The 14017-nt window shown below is 37.2% G+C and overlaps 1 protein-coding gene across 1 annotated transcript; it reads left to right on the top strand.

The window, feature by feature from the left end:
• The first annotated feature begins 276 nt into the window (after positions 1–276).
• On the top strand, positions 277–12130 carry LOC147863371 (receptor homology region, transmembrane domain- and RING domain-containing protein 2-like). Its single transcript, XM_087321389.1, has 5 exons — positions 277–565; positions 5477–5695; positions 10448–10840; positions 11181–11372; positions 11790–12130. Exons 1-5 carry the CDS (start codon positions 334–336, stop codon positions 11801–11803), a joined length of 1050 nt encoding a protein of 349 aa, XP_087177515.1. The 5' UTR covers positions 277–333; the 3' UTR covers positions 11804–12130.
• The last annotated feature ends 1887 nt before the right edge of the window (positions 12131–14017 follow it).

Below are 14017 nucleotides of genomic sequence, written 5' to 3'. Positions count from 1 at the left end.
GAATTGCATTAGCGGACATATGATGGACGGATCGATGAATCGAGGAATTGATGGACATGTAAATGAAGACGTGTTGAAAGGAAGGGAAGGGCATATATTAGGAAATAATGGAAACTGGAGGGCATCTCTGGGAAATAAATAAAGGCTTTTGACTAAATTTCATTTGATTTTTCATCAGCGAAGGAAAAAGGAGAGAAGAAACAGAGGAGGAGAAAATCAGAGAAAATCAGAAGAAACAGAGGAGGAGAAAATCAGAAGAAAATCAGAAGAAGAAGATCATTAGAAGAAGAAAAGAAAGAAAGAAACAGGATAAAGAAGGCGATTTTCAAGAAGATGCCAAGCATGGAGGAGAACGATACGGAGACAGACTCAGAGCCAGAGACCGGGGCAGAGAGAGACACGGAAGGATGGGCATGGCTTCTGAGGCGGAGAGAAGTGATGCTGAGTATGGTAGGTCTCATCGTCGTCATTTTTACTCTTCTTCTAGGAAGAGTCAGTGACACCCTTCTCCTTATCACTCCATCTGGTGACTCCATAGCCTTCCCTGATGTGGAAGCGAGCTTTTGTAAGTGTTTCTTCCTATCTTTCTTATTTCTTCTTTTGCTCTGTATTGTCGTCAAATCATCTTTTGTTATTTGTTGGTTTGGTTTCTATCATGTGGATAATGTGTGCGTTTTGTTATGGAGGATATGGGAAACACAAGATAAAAGTGCATGTATGCATACATACGCATGCATATAGTATACATAGTATTTGATCTGGAAATTGAATTTCCAAATGAAGGTCTAGAAGAATTCCTCAGAATGATATAGTCAGCATTATGCTATTTTTGAAATCCTTTTATGAACCTATATACAATTCTTTTATGGCTTCCAGATGGGTGGGCATAGCCGTAAGAAGAACATGTAGTCTGATACATACACATATATCTTCTATCTGTAGACATGTATGTACATACACTTGATGAACCTACTATTGATATAGTCAGCATTATGCTATTTTTGAAATCCTTTTATGAACCTATATACAATTCTTTTATGGCTTCCAGATGGGTGGGCATAGCCATAAGAAGAACATGTAGTCTGATACATACACATATATCTTCTATCTGTAGACATGTATGTACATACACTTGATGAACCTACTATTGATCCAATGTATGTGTATTGAACATCTATCATGGAGAATGCAGAAAGTAAAGGTGGGCATGCGATCTTGAGGCCATTAGTTTTTGTGATGATGTGAATAAAATGTCCAAATGAATGTTGTTAGGTATACCATATAATATAGGATGTAATGTCGAATGATGGCTCAAGGCCATAGTGTTCAGAAAAGGAGGCCTCACTCCAGCCAGGTATACCAGAAATATAGAAAATTTCTACAGAATTGTTATAAGTTCAATGTATCCCCACAAATCATACCATTTCATTCAACACCGATGAACAATAAGAACAAAAAGATGGCATTAGCGAAATGGATCAATGTCAGGCAACATAATAGGCTGTGTTATGATAATTTTATATATGTAGAGCTCCGTAGAGAGTTGTTGGAGCATTCTACCTTCCTCTCTTAGCTTCATAGGATAAATCATTAAAATCAGATTGGGTAGTAATGCAGTGTGAAGCTAGCAATTACTCCTTTATAATGATGCCAGGGACAGAAATTTGGTATAATTGTCATTTTGGCACCTTAAGAAAACAGGCTGTGTATGCTATCTGTACAACAAATCCTTAAGAATTGCCATATTGGCTCGTGTTCAGAAAAGTATAAATCATAATATATAAAATGCCTATAGCCAAGTACTTCAACTATGTCACTGAAATATACCATACAAATAACCATAATGGGGTTATTATTTCCATGTAATGGTGTCAAGTCAAAAGTCAAAAGGAGTGACCAATGGTACCACCAAATTTTGATGAAAGCTGGCCTTATCTAGTCAGCCTCCCCGATTGAGCTAGTTGATGCATCCCATTGGCCAGTATTTGAAAAATGCTAAAATGCTAGATTTTTTTAACCCTGTAGCTTGAAAAAGAGAATTATCAACTTAAATTTGCATAGATTTAACATAAAAGATTTTGCAAATATCACTCTTTAAAAGCTTTTTATAAAAAAATTTCAAAATTTATAATGTCAACTTTAACCCTCTTCCATTTGAACGAATGAGGTGAGGCCATATAAACTAGCAAGTGCGCACTTTGGCCACTTGGACAATAGGAAAACGTTAAAAATATCCAAGTGATCTAATGACAGTGGGAATGCTGTAGGAATTATTTTAATTAGTCCGATATAAATGATTTACCTGCAATGCTAGCTTAGTTATCGTGTCAGTTCGGTAGGCCCGTGGTAAAATAAGTGAAGCAATTACTTATAATCACTCTCACGAATATATGAAGAGAGAGAATGAGAGAGAGAGAGAGGAAGGGAGATACAATTTTATGGGATGGATTAACAAGTACTCTATACCTCAATCAACCTCTCTCTCTCCTTACAATGGACTGCCCCATTATGAAGTGTCATTTTCCATTGTGCTCCCTGTGAAAGGATGGAAAATCAACAATCGTAGATCAAAATAATAATGATAAGAAATGCCTATTAGCAGTAACAAAAGAATGCTTTAATAGTGCTTAAGCTCGGCATCACTATCAAAGATGTGTAAGTGGTCATATGAAGCAGGTTTGCAAGACCAAACCTCTTCAGGAATTCCATCTTTTAATGTAGGATTAGGAGATTGATTGCAAACATGAACTGTAGTTGTCTCACCAAACTTTAGGGTGGATAAATTGTGGACAACATGCATCTCACTTTCTCACACAGAGTTCTATTCGCACAACGAGACTTGGTGCTTCAAAGGATGAATATCCCTTCTTAGGAAGGAGACACACATTAAGATAACTTTTGTATTTAGGTCCTATAGGTCAATATTGGCCTCTCTATGGACGCTAAAAAATATCTATCGATCTATCTATCTATTGTTCAGCGATACCATTAAAAGAGGGGCTATGCAGGGCTTACGAGAATCACAAAATATCTGAGATTCAGCACTAGTGAAATCCCCAGCATTGTCTGTATGTAGACATTTCACTTTTCTTAACCTGCATGGGTAGTCACAAATGCATGAAACTTCTGAGACACAAGAAAGGCATCACTTTTACTTTTCAACAAGGAATCAAAATTTTCTAGAGCAATCGTCAACAAAGGAAACAAAGTAAAAAGTGCCTCCCATACATAGACTTGGCAGACATGTTCTATACATCAGAATGAAAAAGGTCAAGTAGATTTTGCTTGTGACACACCAAGGTAATAAGAATTTCTTTCTTGCTCTCTATATTGACAATCACTACAAAATACATGTAAATTCACTATACTATAATTTACTATTTAGATAATACAAAATACGTATAAACTAATGCTATCATTATATTCTGAATTTACAACACATACTTTCTATTTAGGAATATTTCATAGTTAGTAAGTAAAGCGATAATAAACTTAACACATTTTTCAACTTAAGGATTTTTCTTGAGAAGTGATAAACCTTTAGACCACGGAATTGAAGGATACGTGAACCACTGATTATTTTTCACAATCGATGTTTTTTCAAAAGTGCTCTTGGAAAATACATCATAAACGAATTTTTTTCAAACATTGCCGTTTAGTCTTCAATGTATCAATCATCTTAGGCCAAATAATGGTCAGGCCAAATAATGGTCCAAGTGTGGGGTGTAATTTGATGCTCATCCCTGTATACGTGGGAGCATTGACTCCTCAAGATGCACCTAATGTGACAAAGATTGTGTCCCTGTGATGCTCTCCAAAGTATTCACGTGGAATCATGTCTAGCATGCATATTGTGCAAGGAACTGGAGAATATAGTTCTATGCAACGGAATAGATTAAGATATGTGTGAGTTGTGTGTATATGTGTGTTGAGGAGAGGAAGAAAGAAAGATATATTAACATCTATTAGGCCAACATTGACCTAAGACAGATTAGCCTATGTGGGTGAATTCATATTTTCCATATTGAATTAGAAATAAAAGTGTTAGCTTTCCTAAAGCATGATGATCGTGATCCTAATGGATGTCTTGAAATGATTTTGGGGATAGTGTAGATGATGGGAGATAGTCTGAACCAATCTATCATGATGGGAGATAGTTTGAACCAATCTATGATGATGGGAGAGTGAGTGGGATATCCAAAGCATCCACTTCATTCAATACAAGATGTATCTCATTCATTTATTACAATAGTGGATTTAGCACATATGTGACCCAAGGAGTGTGTTCACACACAAGGTATGTGGTTGATCTTGACATCTGAACATGTTGGATACCCAAAAACCTGCGCATAAATACGGGATTCTGGAAAAGCCCCTCACAGACTTAATGAATGCCAAGCTTGTGTTGCAACCAAATAAATAGCCCCCAAGATGTGTATAGTCCCAAGATAAGCCACATGTGTATAGTCCCAAGATAAGCCACATGTGTATAGTCCCAAGATAAGCCACATGTGTTAGTCCCAAGATAAGCCACATGTGTATAGTCCAATGTGGCATAATAAAAGAGTCATTGCATGCCAGACCGATTGCATGAGCTGCGAGCAAAGGCACAAACAGCGAACTTATGACTTCTGTACATGCCCAACACATTAACCACAAATGGGATCCTTTCCTACTCTAGGGTCTTGCATGTGCAGTCTGCCACTCAGTAAATCGCTTCGAAACAGACGTGGAGAGACCTGATGTAAATGACCCAGAAAAACGAAATTAGGTTTGGCAGGTAGCAAATACTTTATTTGCATAGGTAAAATACCTTGTTAAGTAATCAAAATATGTATCCAACCCACATAATAGAGGTGAAAGGAAGAAAATAGAGCACCTTGACGTGCATTGGATGGTGGCATTCACTCTCAAGATCCCATGACAAATGGCAAAAAGCGATCTACCCTCCCAATTCATGTCACAATTTTAAGAGTGTTTAGTCAATATTATGGATCTTGTGCTCGATGTGATGAATAAACTATCCGAACATGAGGCCAAGGAAGAGCGTTGTCACATCCACATTATACGAGAAATGTAGTTGAAGATCGAAGACATAAATCACCATAAATGTAGGATAAACATTGGGAACTACATCCCATTAAAAAATCTCCACTAGGCCATTGTATCGCATGTGCAAAATGTGCTTCTTAGCCTTTTTTTCTAGTGCTCTCTCATTTTGGATTTTAATGAGGACCATCATTGTAAAGGAATTTCTTACCAATCAAATTAGAAATGAATTTTATTAGGTGCATCTAATCTGAAAGTGAAACTAATGATGAGTCACATTTGGATATGTTTTCATCAGCTTTTGATTCACATTATTTGTAGAATGTTTGGGTAGAAGTTGCTTGGGAAGTTTCTTTCATTTTTTGTGACATATAACTTGTAAATTACATCATTAACAGTTGCATTTATGTATATATATTGATTTCAGCTCGGAGAGTTGCTGGAGCTGGTATTGTAGGAATATTGTCTGCAGCAAATCCATCAAATGCTTGTATACCTCTTCAAGCACTTGATTCTACCTTTCCAACCTTTCTTTTAATAGAACGAGGTGATTGCAATTTTGTGTCAAAGGTCGAGAATGCCCAAAATGCAGGTTATGCAGCTGCCCTTGTCTATAATAATGAGGATGACCATGATTTGGTCACAAGTAAGTATCTCCAATCCATTCTACTTCTCTTATTTGAAAATGTTTGTTTTTCTATCATAAAATAAAAGATAATCGGAAATTGAATAGATTTTTGATAAGTTTACAAGTGAGGATCTGCAAGCAATCAAGTAAAGATGGCAAAGGGGGGGGGGGTGGGAGAGAGAGATTACCAAAAGAGAGAGAGAGAGATTAATGTCTTTTCAGAGGCCAAAATGGTCTGAAAGACCAAAGAAGAGATTATATCATAAAAAATTTCTTGTCTTTGAAAACATCAAACCAAATAAATGTAACTAAGTAAGTAAAGTAAATAAAGTAAATAAAGTAAATAAAAATAAAAGCTACGAAAGAATCCTGTGGTGTACATGTAAGATTCTCAAGCCAGATAGATTGTAATTTGGCTTCCAAAGATCTTTAGCATAGGTTGATCCAGAATGGAGAAATCTTGAAAGCAAGGGAAGCATCTAAAATAGCTGGAGGTAATGGCCTTTGTTTATCGCTGACAAGGTTGGCAAGATCATTGTCCATGAGGCCCAGCCCTATGTGCATGATAAATTGCTACCCCTTTGCAATGTTCCTTTGGGGAGCCCACTTGTGCAGCCCTTGATTGACTTTTAGCATGAGCAGGATTGATGGGACTAAAGAAATTTGTGATTGTTCTTTGTTGATGAAGTTGTGTGGTTGTATTATAGTCCTCGAATATCTTCTCCCTATGTCTCTTGAGTTTTAGCAAGAACAACACCAAGCATTGTTGGTCCTCATATTCCATTATCTTGCATAGTGGGTCAAGGCCTTGGTTAAAGGGGACATGTTATCACCCTCTTATTCCATAAAAAATGCTACAATGATGAACAAAGTGTTCTTCAGATCCCACTTCAATGATAACACAATTGGTAAATTCTTTCTTTTAGTGGGGTGTGCACATATTTGCCTACCTCAATCTCTAACTGATGTAAGAGGTCTGCAGCTGCATTGGCACACTGTGTAACACATGGGATAGATGTATGTCCATATAAGAGGGCCTGATGATGAATCCATTCTCCAATGTGTGAAAACAATGCCTTATAGTTGGCCATCTTTCTATGAAGAGATGTTATGGGGTTCATCTATGTTCTATTATCCAACTTGCTAATTATTTGCTCAATCACTATTCTTTTTTGCTGTGGTCATGTTTAGATGGGAACAATCCAAGCTATATTGGAGTAGGAGTAGTGCATTTAGGCTTATGCCATATGATTCAAACCATTGTGATGTTTCAGCATATTGTGAGAGTGCAAAAAATAGTGTTAGTCCATGACTTCTTACAAGTGAAATCATTCAGAATGATGTGGCAAGAGGTCTCAAGTTCTAGCCTTCACCAAGATGAAAAGATTGAGTTTTATAAGAGGAATACACAGAAACAAATGACAACCAATTTGGACTCCCCTAGCCTCTGATAGGAAAGAAACAGGTTAAACATTGACATCAACTGATTCTAACACCGAAGTTCACTGACTCTGTTCTCCCTCTGTAGAGTTTGGTTTTTTACATGCAAATACTTGTTGGAACTATATTAAGATGGAGAACATGGTGCTGATCAGAATCTTCTCAACCAATATTGCTTGATGTCATACAATGACGGCAACAGAAACCTGCACCTCTACTTTATCACCACGGTGCAGCCACATCAACCTCCTAGAAAAGCATGTGATTTTTCATTTTCTTCCTCTTTCATTGTAGAACACAGCCCTCTCTTTTATAGGCCTGTTGTTCTCCAAAAATAACGCAACCAGAGTTAAAAAAACGCCTTCCACTATTGGTGCTGCTTTTTCTTCGTGCCTATCTCCATTTCTCTTTTAGGCACGCCTTATCTTATCTGTGAAGATTTATCCCCAAATTACATTTATGGCCTTGCCCAAATTATAATTATGGCCTAAGGCATATCCCAAGCATAAATCTCCCAGAACTTGATCCTTAATATGTTTTATTCTCCATTTTGCAATTTCTATGTCTTCATCAGTATTCATTTTGTCATTTGGATGTCGTCTGGATGTCGTCCGTGTTAGATCCAAAATCACTTAGGCCATGGGTAAAATGCAAGTCAAAGGTTTAGGTTTATCAAGTGAGAGAAACCACATGAATAAAATGAATGCATTTGGATTGAAAGGAAATGTATGTATGTGTATATAGCGTAGATAACCTCTTCATTAACTTGTAGAGTAGAATTTCTGCACATTTATTGCTAAGTTTTCCATTCAAAAGAAGCAAAATAATAATAATAAGTTTACTTTTTTACCTTTTGAATCACTTTGGTTTTTATTTTTTCTCTCCCCCTCCCCCCCAACCTCCCATGTGCTGAAAAAGAGGTCCTCCAAAAATTATCCCAACTTACCAACTTAAAAACTCTTACTATGTCCTTTTGTTTTGAAACAATTGATTGCTCTTGTCATCCTTGATGTTTAACGTTGGAGGCAATCCTCCTACTATGGATAAGGGAGTTTCATTTGGAAGCCTACCAAGCAAGCTCTCAACCAAATCCAGTGCATGTGAGAGGTTGCCTTTGGCATGTTGTGCATTATTAGAATACTGAAGCAAGCTCCACATTGCTTGTTTCGACATTGGGGAGTCCAGGGAAGTTTCTTAAGGAATTAGGTGAACTCATAAACTTATTGACGAAAGTGTATGCGTTTTGAGCTAGAATGCTTTTAGGGTGATGAGCGTTGGCATGCATCCATGCATCCATGTCAGATTTCAAGTTACGTGATTTCAATGACATACCAATGGTTTAAGTTATAGTCCCTTCAGACAGTTGGAAATAAGCTCAGTGTCATCAACATATCGTTATATTTGTATGGTTATACTCGCTAAGCATCCTTCCGATCTCCTGAATCTCTCTATGTAATGTGATACCTCATCTATATAGAGATTAAAGAGAGTGGGTGATAGTAGGCATCCTTGTTTTACTCCAACTGTGCTAGCCATAGCCTCCGACAACCTATATGAAGACCACACCTTTCATGACATGGATTCATATAGTGCATGCCATATCTGTGGGGACACTAAGGGCTTCTAGCTGCTGCATGAGGGAAGTGTGTTACAGTGTTGAAGAATTTTTGGAAATCCACAAAGTGACAATCAATCTTCTCTTTGTGGGCAGTGCCCTGCGTGATTAGGGAGGGTCAATATGTGATCCAAAGTTGTGAACCTCTTTCGAACGCTTGCCTGTCCAGCAGTGGCAGCCATTCCTCTCTGCCCACACTCTCAATTCTGGCTCTAGGATTGCTTGACATCATGGGGTTTCTGCTCTTGAAAATTGGCACAATGGTATGTTCTGTTGAGGTAGTAGTGAAACCTTCAGATATAGGTTTGTTAAAGATGTGTGCTAGCAATGGGAGCAAGGTGTTACGGGCATAGATAAAGTGCTCTCCTATCAATCCATCGCGATCTTGAGTCTTCCCAAATTGTAACTGATCAATGTGTTTCTTAAATTTTGTGGACTAAAAAAGGTGGATTCATGTGGCTGTGATCCATATAGGTGGAGTAGGGGCTGCCTGGGATACACATGTGCTTCAAATTTAACCAAATATGATCTCTTCTTCTTCCTCATGAGTTGGAAATTAGTTGTTGCTCGCTTATTTTTATGTGCAAATCCCCGAGTTTCTTTGCAACTTTTTGTATTACTACATTTCCTCATAATACAAACTATTTTGGATGACTCTATTATGTTTGGGTGCATTGCCTGTTGTGTGGGGAAAGGCATTTGTGGCTTCTTTATGCATCCTTGTGTGATGTCTTGTATGGACCTATGACATGTGGCAACACGTGGTGGTCTAGGTGCCTTAGGTGTGTTGATTATGGGATCGGCCACAACCGATTATCACTCATAAGTGGAATGAAAGAACAGAAAATGAATACACAAACAAGAGGACACAAGATGTTTACGTGGAAAACCCTGAAAGGGAAAAACCACGGGAGCCCACAGTCTCCGAACTGTTACACTATGTATGAGAGGATACAAGGAGACTCGCAGGCAACAACCTCGAGCTTGTCTTCATCTAACAAACGGTTACAACAAAGTTACTTCTAATCTCACACTCTCTCTCACAACACACTCTAGTTACAAAGGCAACTCCTTTTTCATAATGCTTAACGACTTGCCCTAACTATATTTATACTCATATACATAAATGACTATTTACAAATATAGCCCAATTGGATACGATCGATTCGGCTATTAGCCGAGTCAATTTCGATTAGCCGATTTTTCAGCATCGGCTGAGTTACCTATCGACTCCAGCTGATCCGTCTCCTGCTCTTCCCATCCAGAGGGACCTTTGTTGGTCTATATAAAGGCGACTTGCTACTCCCTTCATTACAGCTTCTTGAGAAGCTATCAAGGCTCTATTGGCGAGTCTAAGATCTCTTCTTTTAATCCATTATTCAACAACCAAGGTATAGCGTAAGGTAATATTTGATTGGTATGGGACAGTGATGGTATTTTATGTTTGTCTCATGTCCTTCGCTTGGGGGTGGTCAGTGTGGTTTAGCACCCCTCAATCCATTCTTCTCCTTCATTTCAATGTGTTAAAGTGAGGGCTCTCAGTATGAAGGAGGTTATTCTGAAACACACATTCATAGTAGAAAATTGCAGCACAAATTGTTGACCTTATGAAGTAGTAGTTTTATTAAGGTTATAGACGGATATCTATTATAATGTAAACTGTGTCATTCTCAGTATGGTTTATAAATTTGATGATATTTGTTATGCAATTGCAGTGTCTGGGGATGGATCCAACATTGATATACCTGCTGTTTTCATATCGAGAGAGGCCGGATATATACTGTCGGAGTTTGTGGATGATAAGGATGCAAGATTGTATCTACTTCCTGCACTTGAAACTAGTGCTTGGTCGATTCTTGCAATCTCTTCAATTTCTTTGCTCACAGTTTCAGCTGTATTATCTACTTTCTTTCTTCTGCGAAGGCAACAGCTTAGGCGGGTGACTATACGCATAGTGCAGGAACCTACCGGGCTGAGCAATGATGAGATTAAAACTCTTTCTACTTCCACCTACAATCAAAAGGACGTTGCAAGCCCTGAAACCTGTACCATTTGTCTCGAAGAGTTCGCAGATGGGGAAAAGCTCCGAATATTCCAGTGCAATCATGGTAAAGATGTATTTACTTATGCATGCCAACACACCTTCATACATATTTACATACATGTCCACATCCATGCATTATATATATTGGGGCTCAAATGCCATCTCGGTGATAGTTGAAGGATAAGTTGTCAATACAAGATGAGGGTTGGTCACCATTTCTACAACAATTTAAGGGTGAGAGCAGGAGTTGAACTTTTGACCCATCACTTACAGGGCAAGGGAACTAAACCACTAGGCTAAGCTCTCCATAATAATAATTCGGGAATTATCTGTTTTATTGGCTTACAATGTGTTTTAATGCATGAAATGAAGAAACCTATTTTGTTTTTATAAATATTTGGCAGGATTCCATGTATCTTGTATTGATCCATGGTTAAATCGAAGACCCTTTTGTCCGATTTGTAAGAGGGATGTATATGAAAAGGGTAAGGGAGAAGCAAACTCTTCCGAGAATATGCCTTTATTGAGTTCAATAACCTGGCAGGATGCAGCTTCTCCAAGTGGATCAGCAGAAGAAAATATTAACAATTCAGCAGGTAGGTGTTTTAGCTCATGATTGTGAACTTAAAGAAAGAATCATGTTTTTGTTCTCTTGTTTTTTTTGTATTGCCTATGGAAGTTACAATCCCATTGTTTTCGACTCTTACAATGGAACCATCAAATGAAATTGTATGAAAAGTTGATTCAACCTTTGAGATGTTAAAATTGGATTTGTAAAGCCATTTCTTTTTTAAAGGAGCAACCAATCTAAACTTTGCATGCTCATTGGGTAAGTACTCTGCAAAAATACGAAATAATAGCCCAACTAATGAGTGATGGTGGGCTTATTTGAATGGTGAAAACAATCAATTCTTTCTACATTGTGTTTTCTCTTGGGATGTTATGTGTTGTGGTTTTCAAGGTTTATTTATAGCCTCTTCAAGATCTAAAATTTTTCATGTCTTGGATTACAGGAGAGATTTGTTAAGTAGCTGCGACCTTGCTGTCGTGAAGCTCATTTTCATTGCTTCACTGGAAAGAAACATGGTCATGTTCATGTATGTACATGTTTACACAATGTTACATGAACACAGATCGGAATGGGTAACACAACACCTATTCTAATTCTTTCTAGGCTTATCACATTCTGTCAATAAAATTATTATTGTTGTATTTTTAACACCATTAATGAATATCTTGTCTTCTTTAAGTAAAATACCATGAATATGTAATATGTTAACCAATAACCAACACCTATTCCAAATTCTTTCTATACTTCCGTATTCTATTAAATTAAATGTTGTCATATTTTTAACACATGAATTTCTTGTATACGTGGGAATCAATGTAGAAAGTTCAAATGAAAGCATGGTATTTGTTTGGTGTGTTAAAAACATGAGTATTTGGATTTTTATCCTGTAAAGCGATGGATTCTTGTTTGGGAGTTATGTTCAAACATCAGTGTAGAATGTGAAAGTTGTGGATCATTCCTTGCGATCAGGAAAATGTTTTATTCTTCATTTTTCTTATGGGATTCCTTCCAGTGTTTAATTCTGTGTCGTTTTGTTATCCAAGGTGTGCATCAAACAAATTTTTTTTATTGTTTACAAGCGAATATTGGAAGGTTTTGGTTAATAAGTAGATTGAACATTGGAGAAACAAGTATATCGGAAGGTGTATTGCTATCGACCCCAAGAGTTGTCTCGTACTAGCCATCATTGCAGGGCACCATTTTAGCTATAGGTACTTACATTAAGTAGTCAGTCTGAAAGACGATGTAACTAGTCTCATTTTTTTGAACTTGATCGGAGGGAGATTCCTTGATCTATGTTTAAGCCTCCTTGTATAGTCCTTTGTAATAATCCTTCTTAACTAATGGGAAAGTAGCTTTATTTTGGAGAAAAAAGAGAGTATATCGGAAGGTGTATAGAATCCTAGTCTAAATGGGTATGTTTGATATGCATGCCTTTGCATATTCAGTCTCCCATCTTGTTAATGCTTTCTTGATGCAACCTTAAAGTAGAAATTTTGTAAAAATGAGATGTAGATTTTAATTGTAAAAGTTAGGATGATGGGTAATACAGATTCAACTCTTATGCTTGCGAGCAACATAACAAAATTATTGGACTAGTAGTAAGTCACAAGTTATTTCATGTTGTCTTCACTTTCTTTAAAAGATTTAGCTTTGGGTTATGTCTGGCAAGTAATAGTTGTCCTTGCCAAGGTTCTCAACAACTTTGAGACATCATGAAAATACAAACTTTGACAAGAAAATTTTGAAAATGCGTAAACAATGTATAGTGTACATTTACTTTATATTCACAGTGGGCCCATAGAAAATCATTGACATGAATCTCCAAATGCATCATTTTACAAATAGGTAAAGAAAAAGATGGGGAATGTGGTGGTGTGCTTTGTTGTTGTGAATTGAATAATAATTTGTATGGAAATTGTCTCATCACGTTGCAAGGCATGTGTCTTAAAGAGATTGGAGATGTCAATTTCTATACATTGTGAAATTTGTGGTTAAACGAAATTTGGGTTATGTCTAGCTAATCTTTTGTAGGTGCTCAATGTAGAAGACAAACTTGAAACGTGTCCACATGTTAGTAATGTCATATACAAATTTTTGGTAGAGGGGAAAAGAACCCAAGTATGCTTTTATGTGAAAAAAATGTGAAAATTTACACCAAAATAGAAGACAAGGCAATTTTTATTATTGTTTGGTTCAAATCAAAAGACTCATTCACAATAGAAAAATTATTGTATTGAAGTAGAACTTCTGTTTTCATTGGTGGTTTGTCAAGAGGAAGCTCAAACTAGAGCAATGAAGCAGATAACCAATAAACCAAAATTAGAATGGGTAGACTTGCGGAATTGGAGGCGGAGAGAAAATGTGTAAAAATGATAAAAAGCGAAACACATGAGATCCATGGGGATCCAACACGTTGTGCAATGTAGGGAGTCCAAAAAGTTTTTCTTCTGACACCCATAATTGTAAGAACGAGAAACGGGGCATGGGAGAGTGCATCATGTGTGCCATGGGGTATGGTTGCATTAGCAAGGATATCTAGGAATGGGATGTATGTAGACAAAAGTTGATGAGACTCTTGTGGTCTTCTTTAAGCCTACCCTTAAAAGGTTAAAGAAAACCTAAAGTTCATGGTGATGTGGATTGATGGATGGTTACCAAGTGGACAAG

Source organism: Azolla caroliniana, unplaced genomic scaffold (assembly GCF_043228905.1).
Source record: "Azolla caroliniana isolate FFs.n. ecotype wild unplaced genomic scaffold, voAzoCaro1.0.p SCAF_6, whole genome shotgun sequence".
Classification (NCBI taxonomy): Eukaryota; Viridiplantae; Streptophyta; class Polypodiopsida; order Salviniales; family Salviniaceae; genus Azolla; species Azolla caroliniana.
Note: the sequence above shows the minus strand (reverse complement) of the source record. Positions and strands in the feature narration are given on the sequence as shown.